This window comes from Anser anser (assembly GCF_964211835.1).
Source record: "Anser anser genome assembly, chromosome: Z".
Classification (NCBI taxonomy): Eukaryota; Metazoa; Chordata; class Aves; order Anseriformes; family Anatidae; genus Anser; species Anser anser.
Genome location: NC_139723.1, coordinates 69,050,429 through 69,068,152, shown reverse-complemented (window position 1 = coordinate 69,068,152; position 17,724 = coordinate 69,050,429). Strand labels below are relative to the sequence as shown.

At 41.0% G+C, this 17,724-nt stretch overlaps 1 protein-coding gene across 4 annotated transcripts in view; it reads left to right on the top strand.

Moving 5' to 3' along the window:
* The first annotated feature begins 432 nt into the window (after positions 1-432).
* The window catches only part of IL31RA (interleukin 31 receptor A), a 43,413-nt gene continuing 26,121 nt past the window's right edge, over positions 433-17,724 (top strand). The window contains exons 1-7 of one of the 4 annotated variants that reach the window (XM_083816984.1): positions 433-846; positions 927-3,296; positions 4,027-7,213; positions 9,445-9,529; positions 11,482-11,778; positions 13,126-13,246; positions 16,196-16,380. In XM_083816984.1, the coding sequence (XP_083673110.1) occupies positions 7,211-7,213; positions 9,445-9,529; positions 11,482-11,778; positions 13,126-13,246; positions 16,196-16,380 (691 nt within the window). In that variant the 5' untranslated portion in view covers positions 433-846; positions 927-3,296; positions 4,027-7,210. Of the gene's footprint in view, positions 861-926; positions 3,297-4,026; positions 7,214-9,444; positions 9,530-11,481; positions 11,779-13,125; positions 13,247-16,195; positions 16,381-17,724 lie in introns of all 4 variants that reach the window. The other 3 variants (XM_083816985.1, XM_083816987.1, XM_083816986.1) reach the window with 3 other exon arrangements.

Genomic DNA, 17,724 nt, shown 5'->3' with positions numbered 1-17,724 from the left:
CACATCGTTATGGAGGGGATGGACCCAAACCCCTCGGGAAGCAGTGGGAGATGGGTGCCGGTATTCAGGACTCGTAGAACAACACCAGATGAGACTCTGCGTGCCCCCAGCGGGCGAGGCCCCTCTCCCAAGCCGCTCTTGGGGCCCGGGGGCCGCAGCCGTGCCCCTTCTGACTGACCCGCACCCCGCTACGCCCGCCCTGCTCAGGCCGCGGCCTGGCCCAGAAGATGGCCGGCGGGCGGCGGGCCGCGCTCCCCGGGCGGACCGTGACGGGCCGGGACGCGGCCCCCCCGGCACGGCTCCCCCCGTCCCAGCCCTGCCCGTCCCGCAGGTGGGGCGGCCGGGCCGGGCCGGGCCGGGCGGCGGAGAGGCGGCCCCGGGGCCGGAGCGGGGGCACGGGGCGGGCGGCGGGGCCGGGCCTCCGCGCTCGGGGCGTGCCGGGGCGGGCGGGCGCCGGGTACCGGGCGGGCTCCTCGCACCGGCCGGGGCTCGACGCCGCTCCCCGGCAGCCCCGCGGCCGGCGCCGGGACGCGGCTTTTTTCTTTTCTTTTCTTTTCTTTTTTTTTTTTTTTTTACAGGAAAAAACAGCGTTGCTCGCGCCGCGCCCGACGACTTCCTATTCTGCCGCATCCCTGCGGCCGTGCCCTCTTCATCGCGGGGCGGCTCGGGCCGGGGCAGCCCCGGCACTGACTGCGGCCGCGGTGGAACCGCTCACGACGAGGGCTTCGACGCGATCCTGGTTTCTTCGGAGCCCACGCGCCGGCAAGGATTGAAATTTCCCGGCTTGGCAGCTCGCGCTGGTGTCTTTTGGGAAGAGTTCGCGTGCTTGGCGGTGGTTTTGTTTCTGTGAGTTGTCAAAGGTAGCGTAAGCTCTTTGCCGGCTGCTGGCTGCTTAAACTGTGTGTTTGCGCTCGGTTGTTCTCCAGAGAGGCGTATCGGATTAAATGCTGCGGCCCCGTGCCTCTTCTGTACGTGCACAGTTTCTGCCTCGTGGGAGGTGAAGTGATAGTTGTGCGTTACGCATCTGCCACAGGTATCGCCGGCACGCGCTTGTGCTTAAGCTGGGGCGGCTGCATGGGGCTTCGCGTCTTTACAGGGCTGTGTGAGCGCTGTCTTTTGAGGATGGGTGTCTAAAACAGTTGAAACCAACCTTTTGATCCCTGAGAACTGAGACACTGGGCAAAAGGATGGTTTTGTGCTCGAAGAAAGCTTCGTGTGTCAGGCGAAAGAATGGAGTGGTCAGTTTAGGTCCCTCTGTCAGAGACTAACCAGTAACAACAGACTTCAAAAGGGGGAGGGGGGAAAGAGGAGGTTTGTATCATGATGTACTGAACGTTACAGTGTTGATTTATGTACAGTGATGATGTGGATCTGGTATTTATTTATTTATTTGCATGATTTGGGACTTGTAGGGAACATTTTTAATTAAAAAATGTCATGCTGGCAGATCTCAAAATCTGTTTTTTTAAGTAGGTCCCATTGCAATTAGTTTCACACCACAGTTCTGTTTCAGCCAGCAGTTTTGACTGAGGTATAAAAATATTGCTAGTATGAGTTTACGCTATGGGCAGTAAATGGAAGACTGGACATGCATTCTCTACGAGATGATCAGTATTAACGGGGTGAAATGGTCACCATTCAGTTGTCTCACGCAGGCTTATAATGAGATAAATACATTTGGAATCAAAGAATACAGACCATGCTCAACAGGACAAAAAACTGTCTTGGATAGACTGCCTCCTCTGTTGGGGAAAAAGGGCTAATGCTGTGCTTAGACGTACAGTAGCAGGAATTAGCAGGTAGGAGTCCTGGTAGTGATCTTAAGTTCCTTTAACAACCTAAGTGAGGAAGGCACCTGTCTGGCATCTCGCAGTGAAAAATGAAGGAATTGGTTAAGGTGGGATGTGTAGAGGCTTCCCTGTAATGTTACACGTTAACTGCATTAATGCAATGAAGCTGTAGCCCACTCCTGTAAATCCAGCGCTAACTATTCGGATATTGTGTCCACACATTAGGAAGGGTATGAAGCAATGGCGAACCTCCAAAAGAGGATATAGAAAAATAATCAAAGGAAATGGAAAACAAACCTGTTGAAGAGGACTTAGAGTATAATACTTTCATTTGCATAAACTTGAGATGAGTACATCTAGGTGTTTGCATGTTTGCACGAGGATATTCAGGCCAGGCAGAGTAACCTTCTTAATCGCTCAGAAAGATACGAGACAAAATAATGCACAGTAATTGCCAGTATTACCAATTAACAACTAAAACCAAGAATAAGTATTACAATAGTTGTGTAAGTGCAAAACTCATTACCAGCTGTGTCTGTAAGATGGCTTTTTAATGTGTTCCAGAATATATGATTAAGTCTCTTTTTCAGAGTGGCTGTTGTATGTGGGCATGTAAACATGCATGGTCACAGTCATCTTTTCTGACTGATAGTGATATTTTGCGTTCATTTTGTTTCCTCTGATTCTTGTGTCTGGGAGACCAGGATTACCTGCATTGTTACCCCTATTCTTTTAACACCGGCAGCACTGTGGTAGGATCTGCAACTTGCGCCTGTAGCTGATCCTCTGCACGTTCCAGGAAAATTTTGTCTTTTTTGCAAAACAGTTGCTAACATTACTTAAGTGGATGTGGGTTTTACTCTGGAGCATCTGGAACTGATCTTAGTTTATAAGGCGAAGCTGGACAGGGGTACAAGTGCTCTGAAGAAGTACAGGAAATCTTCCCTCATTTTCTGACAGGCACATATTCCTTATGAACTTGAGGTTAAAACAATTGCCAGATTTGGGAGGTAAGGAAGGGTTTTGGTTCTGGAATAAGTGGGAAAAAAAACACAATCCTCTCTTAAGGAGAGTTATACCTTCCTTTAAAGCACAGTGCATGGATCCTTCTGCAGGGACCATCCAGATTTCTCGTCTGGTTGCTTACTATGGCACAGGCATCTCAGTCTGTCTTGTTCTCTGTTTTTCTTTGGGTCATCCTTCTTTTCTCAAGGAAGGGACACAGAGGTAACCACCCTACCTAATAATGTCTTACCAAGGTGTGACACAAAATCATGTTTCAAAGTATACTCTAACATTTGTGGATCCCAAAAAACTCATGCTAAGAAGAAAAGTCCAGGGTCAGACCCGGGTATGAATCCTATTTAAGCCCTTGCTCGACTGTTTCTTCTTTCTCACAGGTAAAACAAAAACAAGGAATGACTGTGCATCTACTAGATCTGCAGTTGTCTCTAGTAATGGCCAACATTCAGTACTGGTAGTATTGATGTCTCGGCCTTTCTTTTAGTAAGCGTTATCAAATCAGATATGATTATGTACTTAAAATGAAAAAAAAAAGTGCCCTTATATGTAAAATACAGGAATTAAATCTTGTTTTTTGTTTGTAGCTTTAAGCTTTTCCCCTAAAATTAAAGTCTTTATTATGAGGTTTTATATATTAATATATTGACAAACAGATATTTGTTCTGCATCTGTTTTATTTAGCTCGGCATCTGTACCTAAAGATATATTTAAAGGCCTATCTGTTATATTTGTATTTGTTTAGAGAACAGTGAATTGTGTTCTACTTACTAGACACATACTTTTTTTTTTATTAGTGTCAAGCTGTATTTAGGCGAATTTTGGAATTTAAAGATAACGTATAGCATTGTATATCAGAATGTGTTAATATTTAATACTCTGCTAAGTAATGTTCCATACAAAAGGAAAGGGTTTATCAAACAAGTTTTGCATCTGTAACTTCAATGTATAGTAAACAAAATAAATGTTATCAGGAGTTTTTAGATGAACTGACCTTTCCTTGTCACTATGTCCTTCAGGATTTTAGAACAAAAGTATCTTATCCTGTTGTGCCTTTTTGTTCTTTATTATCATTATTTAGAGGCTGAAAGAGGAAAACGTCTTTCCTGCTTTTTCAGTTTCTAGTTAACTTGCAGTTTGTAAATTAACAAGTCATTGAACTTAATGATTACAGCCTTTGTTTCTGTTCTTTTTTTTTCCACTATGACATATGTAGAACAAGTTTTTGTGGTCAGAAGTTGGCGCTGAGCTTCAAGAGGCTCTTCTCCATGTTGCTTCTTCAGATGTCTCTGGAAACTTACTGGTTTCTATTTTCTCAATAAATCTGTGTTGTTTGAATAATACTCTGTGTTTATTTTAGTAATAAGTAGTAATTTTAATGGTGATGATAGTTTTGGGTTTTAAGGCAAGTTGCCATCATTTCAAATTAAATAGGTTTGTTTTTCATCAGAAAATGTGCTTAATTACTGTTCAAGTGAAATTTTATTTAAATGTCAAAGTTGTAAGTTTTATTTTTCCTGGACTAAGGTTCAGCTAACTATTTTTAGCTCAGTTGAGTACTGCAGGTTACAAAACCAGTGTGCTCAGGATCATTTACTACAGTGTTTGACATTTTCCCCATGAACGGGCTTGCCAAGGTATGATTTGTAGGGATTAGAGAATTCAGAGAGGAAATTGACTGTCCCTCACTGCTGCTGCTTCCTCCAGTATGCTTGTGTGTCATTCTCTCCTCTGACCTGTGTAGAGAAATCTATGCTTTTCCTCTTCTGATACCCACTGGTACTCACCCTTGGAACTGGTCATGGAAGCTGATGCTTCTGCAGCCTGTTTTCTGGGAACAATGCAGAAGTTCACATTGGGTTTATTTGCCTCAAAATGCCCTCCTTCCCTCCAGGATTTGTGTAAACACTAGTAGATTTGAATAGTAGAGTTCAGGACACTGATGCTTACACCTTTTCCAAATGAATCTGTTTCTTTTTTCTGTATTAATTCCAAATGAATTCACTGGGGTAGCTCACGCTAGGGCTCGGGGCAATCAGCATTGGCTGATAGACCAAATTCTGTCTCTTTGCATGGTAGAGCTCCTGCGATTGCTGCTAAAGACTGAATAAAAGACTACACTAACTATTCAGTTTTTGTTGTCAGTTGCTAAGAGTGCTGTATTTATACCTAGTGGGAAAGGACACCCTGTTAGGTTCCAACAAAAACGTTAGAAAATCTTGAAGATTACTGGGCTTACGTTTTATGCAGGCTAAAGAAATACTGCTGGTTCCACTTGTAAATGTACCATGTTCTTTATGCATGGTGCAGCAGCTACATTGCATACAGAAGTATGTGTTTGTGTAGTTAAAAATGATCTCAGAATTAGGTTTAAGTGGAAGAAACTTTCCCATCCTGAAAAATGGGAAAGAGGAGGAGGAAAGATGGTGAAGGGCCTAGAGGGGAAGACATATGAGGAGCGGCTGAGGTCACTGGGCCTGTTCAGCAGGAGAAGAGGAGGCTGAGGGGGGACCTCATCGCAGTCTACAACTTCCTCGCGAGAGGCAGTGGAGAGGCAGGTGACCTATGCTCCGTTATCACCAGTGACAGGACCCGCAGGAATGGTGTCAAGCTGAGGCAGGGGAAGTTTAGGCTGCACATCAGGAAGAGGTTCTTCACCGAGGGGGTGGTTGCACACTGGAACAGGCTCCCCGGGGAAGTAGTCACTGCACCAAGCCTGTCTGAATTTAAGAAGAGATTGGACTGTGCACTGAGTCACGTGGTCTAAAATTTTGGGCAGACCTGTGTGGTGCCAGGAGTTGGACTTGATGATCCTTATGGGTCCCTTCCAACTCGGGATATTCTATGATTCTATGAAAGTTGATCGAGAAACAGCTTTACATAGAAAATGTAATGAGAAGTTGGTTAGGGTCATTTTTTCTTCTGACTTATTTATATTTTTAAACCATAATAATTCCAAATAACTTAAATTTCAAAATGAAAAATGGAAGAACAGTTGTTTTGGTGTTGAGGCAGCCTTTTTTCATCAATAATATTACCTTTTTAAAAAATATCTTCATTATGATTTCCCCTTCCTGTAAGAAATCTTGTTTTGATTAATCGAGTTTTTAAATAGCTCTTGTTGAAGAAAATGGTTCTGCTCATGCAGTTTTACTCATCTGATTTTAGCTTCTCTAGATGTCTTTCACAGACCTACTGAATGGCTGAGGATGGCAGGGATCTCTGGGCCCATCTGTCCCAACCCCTGTCGAAGCAGAGACACCCAGAGCAGGCTCTCCCAGGGCCAAGTCCAAGTGGCTTTTGGAGATCTCCAAGGAGGAGACCCCACAGCCTGTCTGGGCAGCCTGTGCCAGGGCTCCCTCACCCGCACAGCGTGGGAGGAGGTGCTGCCTGATGTTTGGAAGGAACCTCTTGCATTGAAGTTTGTGCCCCTTGCCTCTTGTCCTGGCACTGGGCACCACTGAAAAGAGCCTGGACCCATTCTCTTTGCACCCTCCCTTCAAGCGTTTATGTATATTGATGAGATCCCTCTGAGCCTCCTCTTCTCCAAGCGAAGCAGTCCCAGCTGTAAAAGAGATGCTCAGTCCCTTCATCATCTTCATGGCCTTTTGTTACACCCCTTCCAGTATTTCTGTGTTTCCCTTGCACTGGGGAGCCCAGAACTGGACACAGTACTCCTCTGGGGTGGCTGCCCAGTGCTGAACATAGTGGAGGGATCACCTCCCTTGACCTGCTGGCAATACTTTGCCTAGTGTGAGCCAAGTTACTGTCAGCCGTCTTTGTGGCACCTTGCTGGCTTACGTTCAGCTTGGTGTCCACCGGGACCCCCGGGTCCCTTCCTACAGAGCTGCTTCCCAGCTGGGAGGCCCCCAGCCCGTGTGGGTGCCTGGGGTTGCTACTCCCCAGGTGCAGGACTCTGCGCTCCTCCTTGTTGAACTTCACGAGATTTTTGTCAGCCTACCTGACCGCCTGTCAGGGTCTCTCTGGATGGTGCACGACTCCGCTCTATCAGCCCCTCCTCCCAGTTTTGTGTCACGTGCTTTCAGCACTTCTGAATTTATGGTGTGACTTTTCCATCACCAGACCCTTCTTAGTACACTTTTACGTGTGCAATTTCTTAAACAAGTAAACAGCTAAAGACCTATTTAGTCATGTATGATTGCCACATAAGATGGGAAGAGATGTAACCTGCTGAGTCACCTTCTGGTTTCTGGCGTGCAGTAGTTAGCGACTTGCACGTCGAATAACTGGCTGCCAGTGGTACTCGAGAAGGTGGAAGGGTAGCATCAGGACTGAACCAAATTAACAGAAGAAGAAAATGGAAGAAATGCCTTGGAGATCTCTCTCCCTAGGCCCCATGCAGTTCTCTATTTAAGCAAATCAGATGCTCTTCAGGTCATATGGTAAGTCACATTTGCTACCTTAGCAAAAACGTATGTGTATATACATATATATATATTTTTTTCTCTTTTACTAAGTGGAAATGACTGTGTAGAAACCACTAGGAAAGAAGAGAAAAACTGTTGAGGGTAGAGGACAAGGAGGTCACTGAGAATGGATGGGATATTTGATCTTTGTTTAAGCTTTTGGGTAGGCACATGGAACCAGAGTTTTTTGAAGGCTTGTTACTAGGCTTGTGGCTAGATTTGCTATGCCTGGGCTTCTTAGTGCTGCCCTCCACTGTAGTGGAGTATTTGGTGGTATGGGATGTTTTTGGAACAAGCGTAACTCAGAAATGGTTTTGACTTTCCTATGCTTTTGCGTTCTGATTCCTAGCTAAAAAAGTATGGGATTGCTGGAGCAAGTCAAAAGACTGGTCAAAAAGTGTTTTCCCTATTATTGGAAATAGCTGAATTATTCTGGTTGAAAGGCTGCCTCTTCTATCTTGTCTCTTCAAAAACAGAGAACCAGCATGTAAGATTTCAGCAGAAACTGTTAGGTTATTGTGAAATTTTAAGGAAATAAAATAGGTTTTTAGAGTGGGAAGTGTGTGACAGACTTACGAAGCTTTTTCTTTTTTCCCCATTTTTTTAATATGTCAGATTGTTCGGCATCTCCTTGCAAGAGTTTTTGAACCCTTTGAATTGTTTTATGTTTTTACCAAGTTGGTCCTTTTGCTCATACTGTCTTTTCATTTTTATCACAAAACGTCTGGACATGGTCCAGTAACTTCCAGAAGAAGAGTCAGTTGGTGCTCCCAGATAAAGTCAAGTGTCCATGTCAACTTACGGTTGCTTTTTTTGCACCATCTTCTATTGAAATGGACTGTTAATTTTATTAAAAACTTCTCGTAAATCGTTCCTTTCCTAAATTGGAAGGGATGGTATTCTGTAATACTTTACTAATTGTTTTGTTTACTTGTTTAAGTAAGTTAAACAATTAAAAATTACAACTAAACAATTAAAAATGTTTAATTTACTAATGTTTGCATGCCCCTTTTGGGGAGAATCAAGATATTTGTTTTGGTCTTGGCATTAGCTGAAATATATTTTGAGTAGGCCACAGATAAGAAAACCTATGACCATTTCTTGCATAGAGCAGTGAATTCACGTTCAGTCTAGACAGTTGCTTTGTGGTGACAATTGTATCCTCTCTTTTTTCTTGATTCTTTCTTAGGAAAAAAATGTTTTGAACTGTTGGTTTTATTTCATGAAGTCTTTACAACATAGAATACATGTTGAGCTTTTGTCGCAGGTTGCTAGTAGTTAAGACTACAAAAAAGAATAATAGAGCTTTATTATGTTAAATGCCATAAGCTCTTTCCTGTGAACAGTTATACATGCTTATCTTCGCATGCCACACACAGGATTTGGTGTTCTCATGAATGAGCATTTCCTCCAAGATTAAAGCCATATTCATGGAGCTGCTACAAAACATTTTATTTAACTACCTAATAAGATGATGTACTTCTTGAAGCAGAAAAAAGTACTTATGCCAGTGCAGCATCTGTAACCCATTATTGTGTGAAGTTGATTTCTCTTGGGCTTACCCTTCCTACTCTGTCATAGCTTTGGTTAGGCACATCTTGTACGGCTCTTGACTATTTTGCTCAGTTTTGTTGATATCACTAATCATTTCTGAAGTGTTAGTTTCTCTGCAACCACTGGTCTAGCTCATAAAGTACCGACTGCATCACTGTTTACCACAAAGGTACGGTAATCTTTGGTTCATGTTCCTATGAATTTGGTAAAGCCTTTTTTGGAGTCATCTGACCATTATGATTTTCCTTTATTTTTGAATGGAATGTAGTTTTCTTGTAGACATTTTAAAAAAATTAGCCTTGCTAAATGTCTCTCCACAGAAGATAGCTAGGCAGGCTGAATTTCAAACAGACATAAAGGCATTTCTCAACCATTCTTTACACTGCCATTGGAAGGCAGACTGGATCACCCCCAGAAGGATTTCAGGTGTGCTTACCTCTCTCTTCTTCATGGAAAACTCAAGCACTTACCTTAGGAAAACTGCATCAAATTTCTCTCATTGTGCAGGAACCTACACTTAGATAAAGCAAACTTGAATCCAAGTGAGTCATCATTAACTCTTACACAAATGTTTGCAAAGTATTAAAGTTATGGGGACACCTTTACTTGAAGTATATTATTTTTATGTATGTATTTCTTATTTTTTATGACAGTGTTTCCTGCCCATAGTTTATGAAAAGGAAATGTTCAGCTGTTGGATTTGGATGTTCATCTTGCTCTGCGGAAGTTCTGTAGCAGGTGTGTTTCTTTATTATTAGCACTTGTCTTGCCATAAGAAAATTTTCGAAAAGGTGTCTTTCACCAAGTAAAATTTCCAAGCATTATTAAAACGAAAAAAAAATAGAACCATACTGTACACATTAAATAGCATACAGTATAATGTGAAAAATTAATTTTTAGCATTCTTGATCTCTTTGTGGAATGTAAATTATGATTGTTGCAGCCTGGATTTGTTTTCTTTTGTGTTTTTAAAAAAGAATATTTTAAAGCTTACCTGGGTAGCTGTTTCTCTGCTGCACAGGATATAGGAGGAGACTGCATAAGAAAATCATACCGTGCATAGGTCAGTTCTTGTTGGGTTGTCAAGACTGTTAACTTTGGAGATCCGTAAATGGAACAAATTAATATTTATGTAACACGTGAGAACTAAAAGAGCAGTTAATGTGTGCTGCCTCGGGACAGGTTTGGGTCACACATTATTTTTTCATAAGTTCATGCAATGACTACTAACATTCTTATATTATCCCTAATTTTACAAGTTACTTAACGGTATGTGAATGTCATTTTTAAAATAAATTTGGCAGCTCCATGGTCAATTTAAGCTTGCATAACTGCTGAAGCCAGGGGAAACACGGCAGCCCTGCTCACCTTCTACCTCTGGATCTCCATCTCCTTCCATTGCAGTGCTTGTTTGTAGGGCTGGTTTCGAAGTGGTTACAAAACTGATCTGCATGGAAAACTACATATGTTTTTGCCAAGCTCTTATTTTTCGTTTGTTTCAGTTTCCCTATAGTTCTCTTACACAGTTATGCTTTCTGATGTGGGAAGGGAGTAACACCAGAGTGAATAGGTGACATGGGGATTAACAATGCTGCTTGTGACAACAGTGGCACTTTATACTGATTAAGTTGAATAGTATAGGTTAGAAAAGGAAATCACAGGGCCAGACTGAAAAAACGACTGTTTGACGGTAATTGACAATTCAATGCAATTTGTCACATACAATTTAACACACAACAGTAGTGTATTACATAATGGCATCTCAAATTGTTTGGGGATTACATGGAAGAGGGGATTCATATGTTTGTAGAAGCTTGAACTATATGAAGCAGGGCAGCTGAACGCTTACATGTGATAGACAGGAAACTGTGTAGCAGTATGCAAAATAAACAATCATGTTTTATTTAATTAATTTGAAATTAAAATAATTTACTTTGAACCAAAAAGACAGCAAAACAACAGACAGAAATCAAGTCACATAAGGGTTAAAATACACCAGGAGAGAATTAACAGAAAACAAGGAAGAAAGTTTAATATTTGGTTCCCTTTAATTTCTTAATTCCAGAAAAAAACAAAACAAAACAAAAAACTATCTCTGAAAGATGTTTTTTTGTTTTTATATAACAGATTTATTTATGAAATTTGGCTCCAAGAAATAAGTAGCATCAGTAAAATATCTAAAATAGCTCCTTGCAGGATTCCTTTGGGTGATTCTTACGTTCTTTGAGTTCTCTTTGAGAACTTTGAGTTCATTCATTCACCCTCCTTCTGTGTTTTCCTTTTATGTATATTTTGCGTACAATTCCTGCACTGTGTTTGAGATTTTAAATTCTGTGAAGGGTAAAGTCCTAATGAAACATTGAAATATACTGCAGCCTGCTTACAGATTTTAAACTTAACAGTTTGATGTACTTTCTGACATACTTATTAGTAATGATATAATGAAATTGCAGGTGTACTTTTTATATAGGAATGTTTTTTAAAAACATTTAAATGGCAACAGCCTCTTTTCTTCATTTACTTCTACTAAAGGACATATGAGTTGAAATTTCTCCACTCTATCTGGGAAAGTATGGAAATCTAATTAAATGACGTGTAGACATATATGTTGATGGCAAAATAAGGTAGCATTTTTCCACAGGTATTTTGAAAGAGTCTAGGTAATGTGATGTCTTTGATTTTGCTTTTAGATGAAATCTCTATCAGAGATGCTGACATTTTTCCTTCATCTCCTGAAATTGAAAGAGGATCCACCCTGAAACTATTCTGTGTTCTTGGAAAACACTATACGCCTCAAAGAAATGCAAGCCACATAATCTGGAAATTGAATCGTGAATTGATTGCTCAGGAAAACTATAACATTGTGAATGAGACTGTATCTAGTGTAATCATCCATAATTTCACTTACAACAAAGCACATGTGAAATGTTTCATCAAGTACCTAGGCAAAGAACAACTTTTGGTTCACACTGAAGTTAAATCTGGCTGTAAGTAGAAATATGGGACAAAATTTTTAATATTCTTGAGTAACTTACTGTCAGATCTTTTTTTTTAGAACTAGTTTTGTTTGTTTGCTTGTTTTTTAGCTTGGGGCATTACAAGACCTGTATTCAAGTATCTTTTTTTTTTTTTTTTTTCCCCTAAACTAAAGCATGAAGATTTCTGGCAATCCTTATTGATGCTAGTCCATGACCTCTCTGACCCTGACTTGACCAGCTAAAGCAGTGGGCGTTTTCTGTTGAATTCAGAGACTACTAGATCCTTCTCTTTGGTTATTTCTCATGTCTAGCCTAGCCAACTTAAGCTTTCTCAAGGGATGATTTCCTTTCTAATCCTCTGTTCCAGAAAAATTATAATCATAGTCTCATCTGGAGAAAGTTGCAGGATAAATATAAATACTACTTTTCTATTTTATTGAGCAGGTTAAGTCCGTGTTATACTAATGCCTGCATGGGGATCCCATTCTAGTAACGAAGCAGTAAATGCAGAGAAATAAACCCCCAGAATAAAGAACAGCAGAAAATATTACCTGTTTGCAAAGTGAAGTGTGCTGTAAGCTTGTCAGCAAAAGGAAGATCTTTTTAAGAAATGTGCTAGGTAGAACAGAAAAGTATTATTTTACAGAAATGGCTTCTTCAATCAGTTTATTTCAGTGGGAGCAGTTCTCTTCCTTTCAACTCCCATTTCTTCTAGTGAGTGAAGAAGTCTGTGTTTAACGCAGGTATCTTTGAGGGTGTTACATTTTTATGGATTGTTTCCTTTGTGCCATCTTGCTTATAAGTGAAATTAGTGGTTGCTTCAGTGTCACATAGATACATTTCCCAGGAAGTTGTCTTCTGCAGTCTGAGGCCATGCAGGCTTCTCAGTTTAGCATTTTTAATAAGGTATGTGGCTAGGTATTCTAGGAAGGAACCAAGAGGAGCTTTATCTTTCAGACAACGCTTGTACATTTTTGCTGTTTCTTTGTTTTCCTGCTACTGGCTGGACTGGTGCTTAGCTACAGACACTTTACAGGGAGTGTACTTAGATGTTCAGGACAAAACATATTTTGGTTTGATATAAGATGTTTAATGAGTTACTATAAACTATACTATGAGTTACCAGGCCCATTCAGTCAAGTACTTCTGAGAATTAGTTGGAGCCAGTCTCCCTGCCTCCCTGAGGAAGGAAGGAATGGTTTTGGTTTTGTGAAGAGTTTTGAGGGCAATAAGAAAAAAAATGGAGTTCTGTGGAAGCCACATAGTGAAGATTTGCCTTCTGACTAATATAGGAAGTTTTATATATTAAAGTTGTTTATATTTATAAGAATAATTTTTTCTCCTTGGTCATTGTAGTTCCACCAGACACACCAGGAAATATTTCCTGCATTTATTACTTTAATGTTGAACTTACCTGCAACTGGACTTCAGGAAGAGAAACAAATCTTACAACAATCTATACTCTTTACAGAAAAATGTAAGTATTGGATGTATCAGGAACTGGGATGCTGGGGTAAGACTGCTAGCTCCCTCCCCATCATATCCTCACTTCTGTTTAAAGTAAACCTGGAAGCATCATCTAGTTCAGTGTCGCGGCATTCCTCAGTAAGCACAATTAATTTTGTATTGATAATGGTTAAAAAAATTACAACCTGATACTGTTCTAGTGCTCTGTATAAACATAATGAACATTTTTAGCTCAATACTCAGTACAAAAATATTTGTTTGAATTGACGTTCCCTTGTTTCCTTGAAGTACCATTATTAATTAGGTCAAACTGGGTAAGCCTAGGTACAAATATAATCTTTTAGGATATTCTACTGCTGAGTCAGAATGGAGGCACTTAGTTGGACTGTAACCGAGAAACTTCCTAACAGTCCTTGCTTTGAATGGGGAAGGATGCCTTCTTCCCCTACTTTAAACAATTCCCACTTAAAACCATTAAAGCCCCTGTTGTTCTGTCTAGTAATAACATATACAACAGTTTGTACTAAGGTGTTGCATGTAGGGATATTTTAGGATTTATTTATTTGTTTTAGATTAAATAAGTTTTCAAGGTGCTTTTCTAATTCGAAGCATTTTGTGTAGTATAGTACTCTAAAATATAGTGATTGACAACCATACTTCTCATCTGAAGGCTGTTTTAGGGTAGGGAAAAAAATCAGAACTATGCAAGTATAATGACAAGCAACAGCAATAGTGTTTGATGGCATTAGGCTTTAACCTAGTAGTCTTCGGAGTCATACCGTCTCAGTGAAAGAATCAAGAATTGTCCTTTTTGGTTTGCTCATATCTGGGGATTTGCATTTACAAATACAAGTTATGCAGTCTTGTGCTTTTTAGTATCTTCACAACCCCATTATAGGAGGAGTTATTTGATTCTTTCAGTTTTAGTGAAATTTTAGATTTTGCTTAGTAGCTTACTTTTTTGTAAGTTACTGTGAAAATAGTGAAATCACTGTTGTTTCAAGGCAAATCTCAGTTTTGAAGGTGACAGCACAGATTTTATCAAATATACTTGTCAATGTGTTTTTCATAATACTGCTGCTTGAGGCTGTAGATAATATGTTTGCATGAATAGTTTTCTAAAATGCGTAAGATGTCCTTGAGAAATGGAAGGAATGTAGACTCCAAAGGAAATACTTTCTTATTGTAAGTTATATTAGCATATTGCATCTTTTTTATGCAAATGGAAGGACAGGAAAATATCTTTAGTTTTGTCTCTACTTCAGGCTCGACATTTTAGTCCACCTTCGTTAGGTAGAACTTCTTACTGCTTCTAGTGTTTCTATGTTTTGTAACAGTTGAACATGTGAAACCATAAACTGTGCCAGCTGTTGAAAAGAAGTATTGATACAGTTCCTTCCTGTACCGGCACAATTTTTTCTTCAACCACACAGTGAATTGCAGATCTATTTCCAGTAAAATCTAACCATTAATTTTAATCTAGATCTATTTCCCTGTTTGTTTTACTATATGACTACTGTGGTGGTTTTACCCAGCTCGGCAGCTAAACTCCACCACAAGCGCCCTCTCACTCCCCCTCCTCAAAAGGAAAGGGGGTAAAAATATGATGAGAAGTGGATCAGGGGTTGAGATAAGGACAGGGAGATCACTTAACAGTTATCATCATGGGCAAAACAGACTCAGCACAGGGAGACTGACTTACTACCTATTACTAACAAACAAGAGGAAGCATTGAGGAACTAAAAGCAAACCATAAATGCCCTTCCCTATCCACCCTTTTCCACTTTCTCCCCCCAAGCAGCGCAGGGGAACAGGGAATGGGGGCTGCGGTCAGTCCCTGAGGCTTCGTCTCTCTGGTCACCGTCCCTCTCTGCCTCTGCTCCACGCGGGCTCCCTCCCACGGGATGCCGTCCTTCCCGAACTGAGCCTGCGGGGGCTGCCCACAGGCAGCAGCTCTTCAAGACCTGCTCCCACACGGCTCCGTACCACGGGGTCCATCCCCCAGGAGCAAACTGCTCCAGCACGGGTCCCCCACGGGCGGCAGCTCCCCCCAGACCCCCTGCTCCTGCGTGGGCTCCTCTCCACGGGCTGCAGCTCCGGCCCGGGGCCTGCTCCTGCGGGGGCTCTCCATGGGCCGCAGCCTCCTCCAGGCCACATCCACCTGCTCCACCGGGGGCTCCTCCACGGGCTGCAGCGTGGAGATCTGCTCCGTGTGGGACCCGTGGGCTGCAGGGGGACAGCCTGCTGCACCAGGGGCCTCTCCACAGGCCGCAGGGGAACTGCTGCTGCCTGCCTGGAGCACCTCCTGCCCTCCTGCTGCACTCACCTGCGGGTCTGCAGGGCTGCTTCTCTGGTTCTCTCACATTTCTCATCCCTCTCTCCCAGATGCTGTTGCACAGCAGTTTTTGGTTTTGTTGATCCCCCCTGCTCCACTTTCTTTGATCTTCCCTCCCAGAGGCCCAAGCAGTGTCACTCACGGCTCGTCTCTGGCCAGCAGCAGGTCTGCATGCTATCTCATAGCTGTATCATGAGGCATGTGTTCCTAGCTGTATCTACATACGTATTATTAAAGGAGGTCTTGTGTGGAGTGACTTGATTATTTCACTGCTCTTTGATTTTAATCTACAATAATAACAACCTATGAATCCCCCATTAAGTCATTTTTACTTTTCATTACTGCTTGCTGGAATTTGTCTTACTAATGACAATTAAAGCTGAGTCCTTGTGGGCTATACATATGCATTATTTATTGAGTTTAGTTTTTATAGAGTGAATGCAGGAGCGGTGCAGTTAGGAAAGAGCATTTGTTTGCACACATGCATTACCTAGGGAGGTTTTTAGTATTAAAGTCCTGCAGCCTCAAAAACGTATAATAATTAATTCCTAACCTAAAAATCAGGTTTATTCCGAGAAAATCTTCTAATGGCTAACTCCTGCTATTTTTCTCTCTTAATTTTAGTAAGAATAAGCAAGGTCTGATTATGCCGGACTCAGAGCTCTCCAGCTGCCGAAGCAAAACCGAGTCATGCTCATTTCGTCACCCAAATACTCCGTTTAGTAATTCTTTTTGTTTTCAAGTGAAAGCTCAAAATGTTTTGGGTGAAGCTTCATCAGAGTGTGTTCCTATAGCTATGGAAAACATAGGTAATTAAAAAAGCGTTAAGTAAAGATAACATCACAGATTATGTTGAACTGATGGCACCTTCACAATTCATTTTCCCTTTCTGTAAAACATGGCCTAAAGGTCTCTGGGACAAATTCTGTATGTAAAGTTAGTTTTTGTAGAACAAAAATATGAAAATATTTTTTTTTTCAATTTAAGTTTTGAAACAATTATTTAGGTTTCATTTGTTTTTAAATCGGTTTGCTTTTAAAGTACCATCTCATTTTAATTGCTAGTTAAAATTCATAGAATCATAGCATATCTGAGGTTGGAAGAGACACATGAATAATCAAGTCCAACTCCTGGCTCCACCCAGGACTACCTAAAAAATTAAACCATAAAATTACAAAGTTTCTGAAATTAAGTGCATTATTAAGTACATAAAATGTTTTATTCCTCCCAGTTTTTATTTTGTTAAAATCTGAGTGCTTCCAATTTAGTGAAGCAAATCTCCCATTATATTTTAACTGTTTGCATTTAATATGTAAGATTCTTTGAACTGCTTAGAACAGGCAGCAATTTTCAGCAGTTTCTTGGACTTACCAAGAGGTGATCAAAATGATACAGTTGTAGTCATAGCATGGAGTAGGTACCTCAACAATGTTTTAGCTAATGTCTGCAGTAGCCATTGTAAATTACAAAGTTTTTAAATTATTAAGAAGTAAAGGCTTTTTACTAAAATTCTTTGTCAAATAAGTGGTATTTGGACTGTGTGTATTTTTGAGTGGTACTAGATGTCAGTGCAGTATTTGGCTGTAAATGAATCATATCCTATTTGCAGATCTGCCCATCATTTATTCTGCTGTTCTACTTTCTGGTTAGGAAAAATAAATAAATCGCCTATGATTCTATTCTGTAATTCCTGGAAGCAATGGTACTATTTTGTCTACCTCTTCTCCCTCTGTGCTTTGCTGCATTTTCTTCTATTCATTTTGGTAGAGTTAACTGAGATTTTGATATCAGACGGGTAAGGTCAGCATCGTCACTCGTCCCTGCAACAATGCACATCCCTCTAAAATCTTTCTTTTCCCGATGCATGTAGCAGGTTGTGGAGTTGCATTTGATTTGCTGGCTCATGTGAGACATTGGTATCAAGGCTGACTCCCAGCTAGAAGGCTTTTCCTGAGCTGTACGGTGTATAATATAAGCACAGTAACAATACTATGCTTCTGCTTGGACCCTGTATGTTACATTCAGCTCCTCAGTGCTTTACAGGTATCCATGAAACAGCTGTGTGTACTGCACAAGAAGTTGTATGAGGCGCAAGTTTTAACTATATTGAAGTGTAAAGAAGAGCCAGTTATCCTAGAATCAGTGCAAAGAGC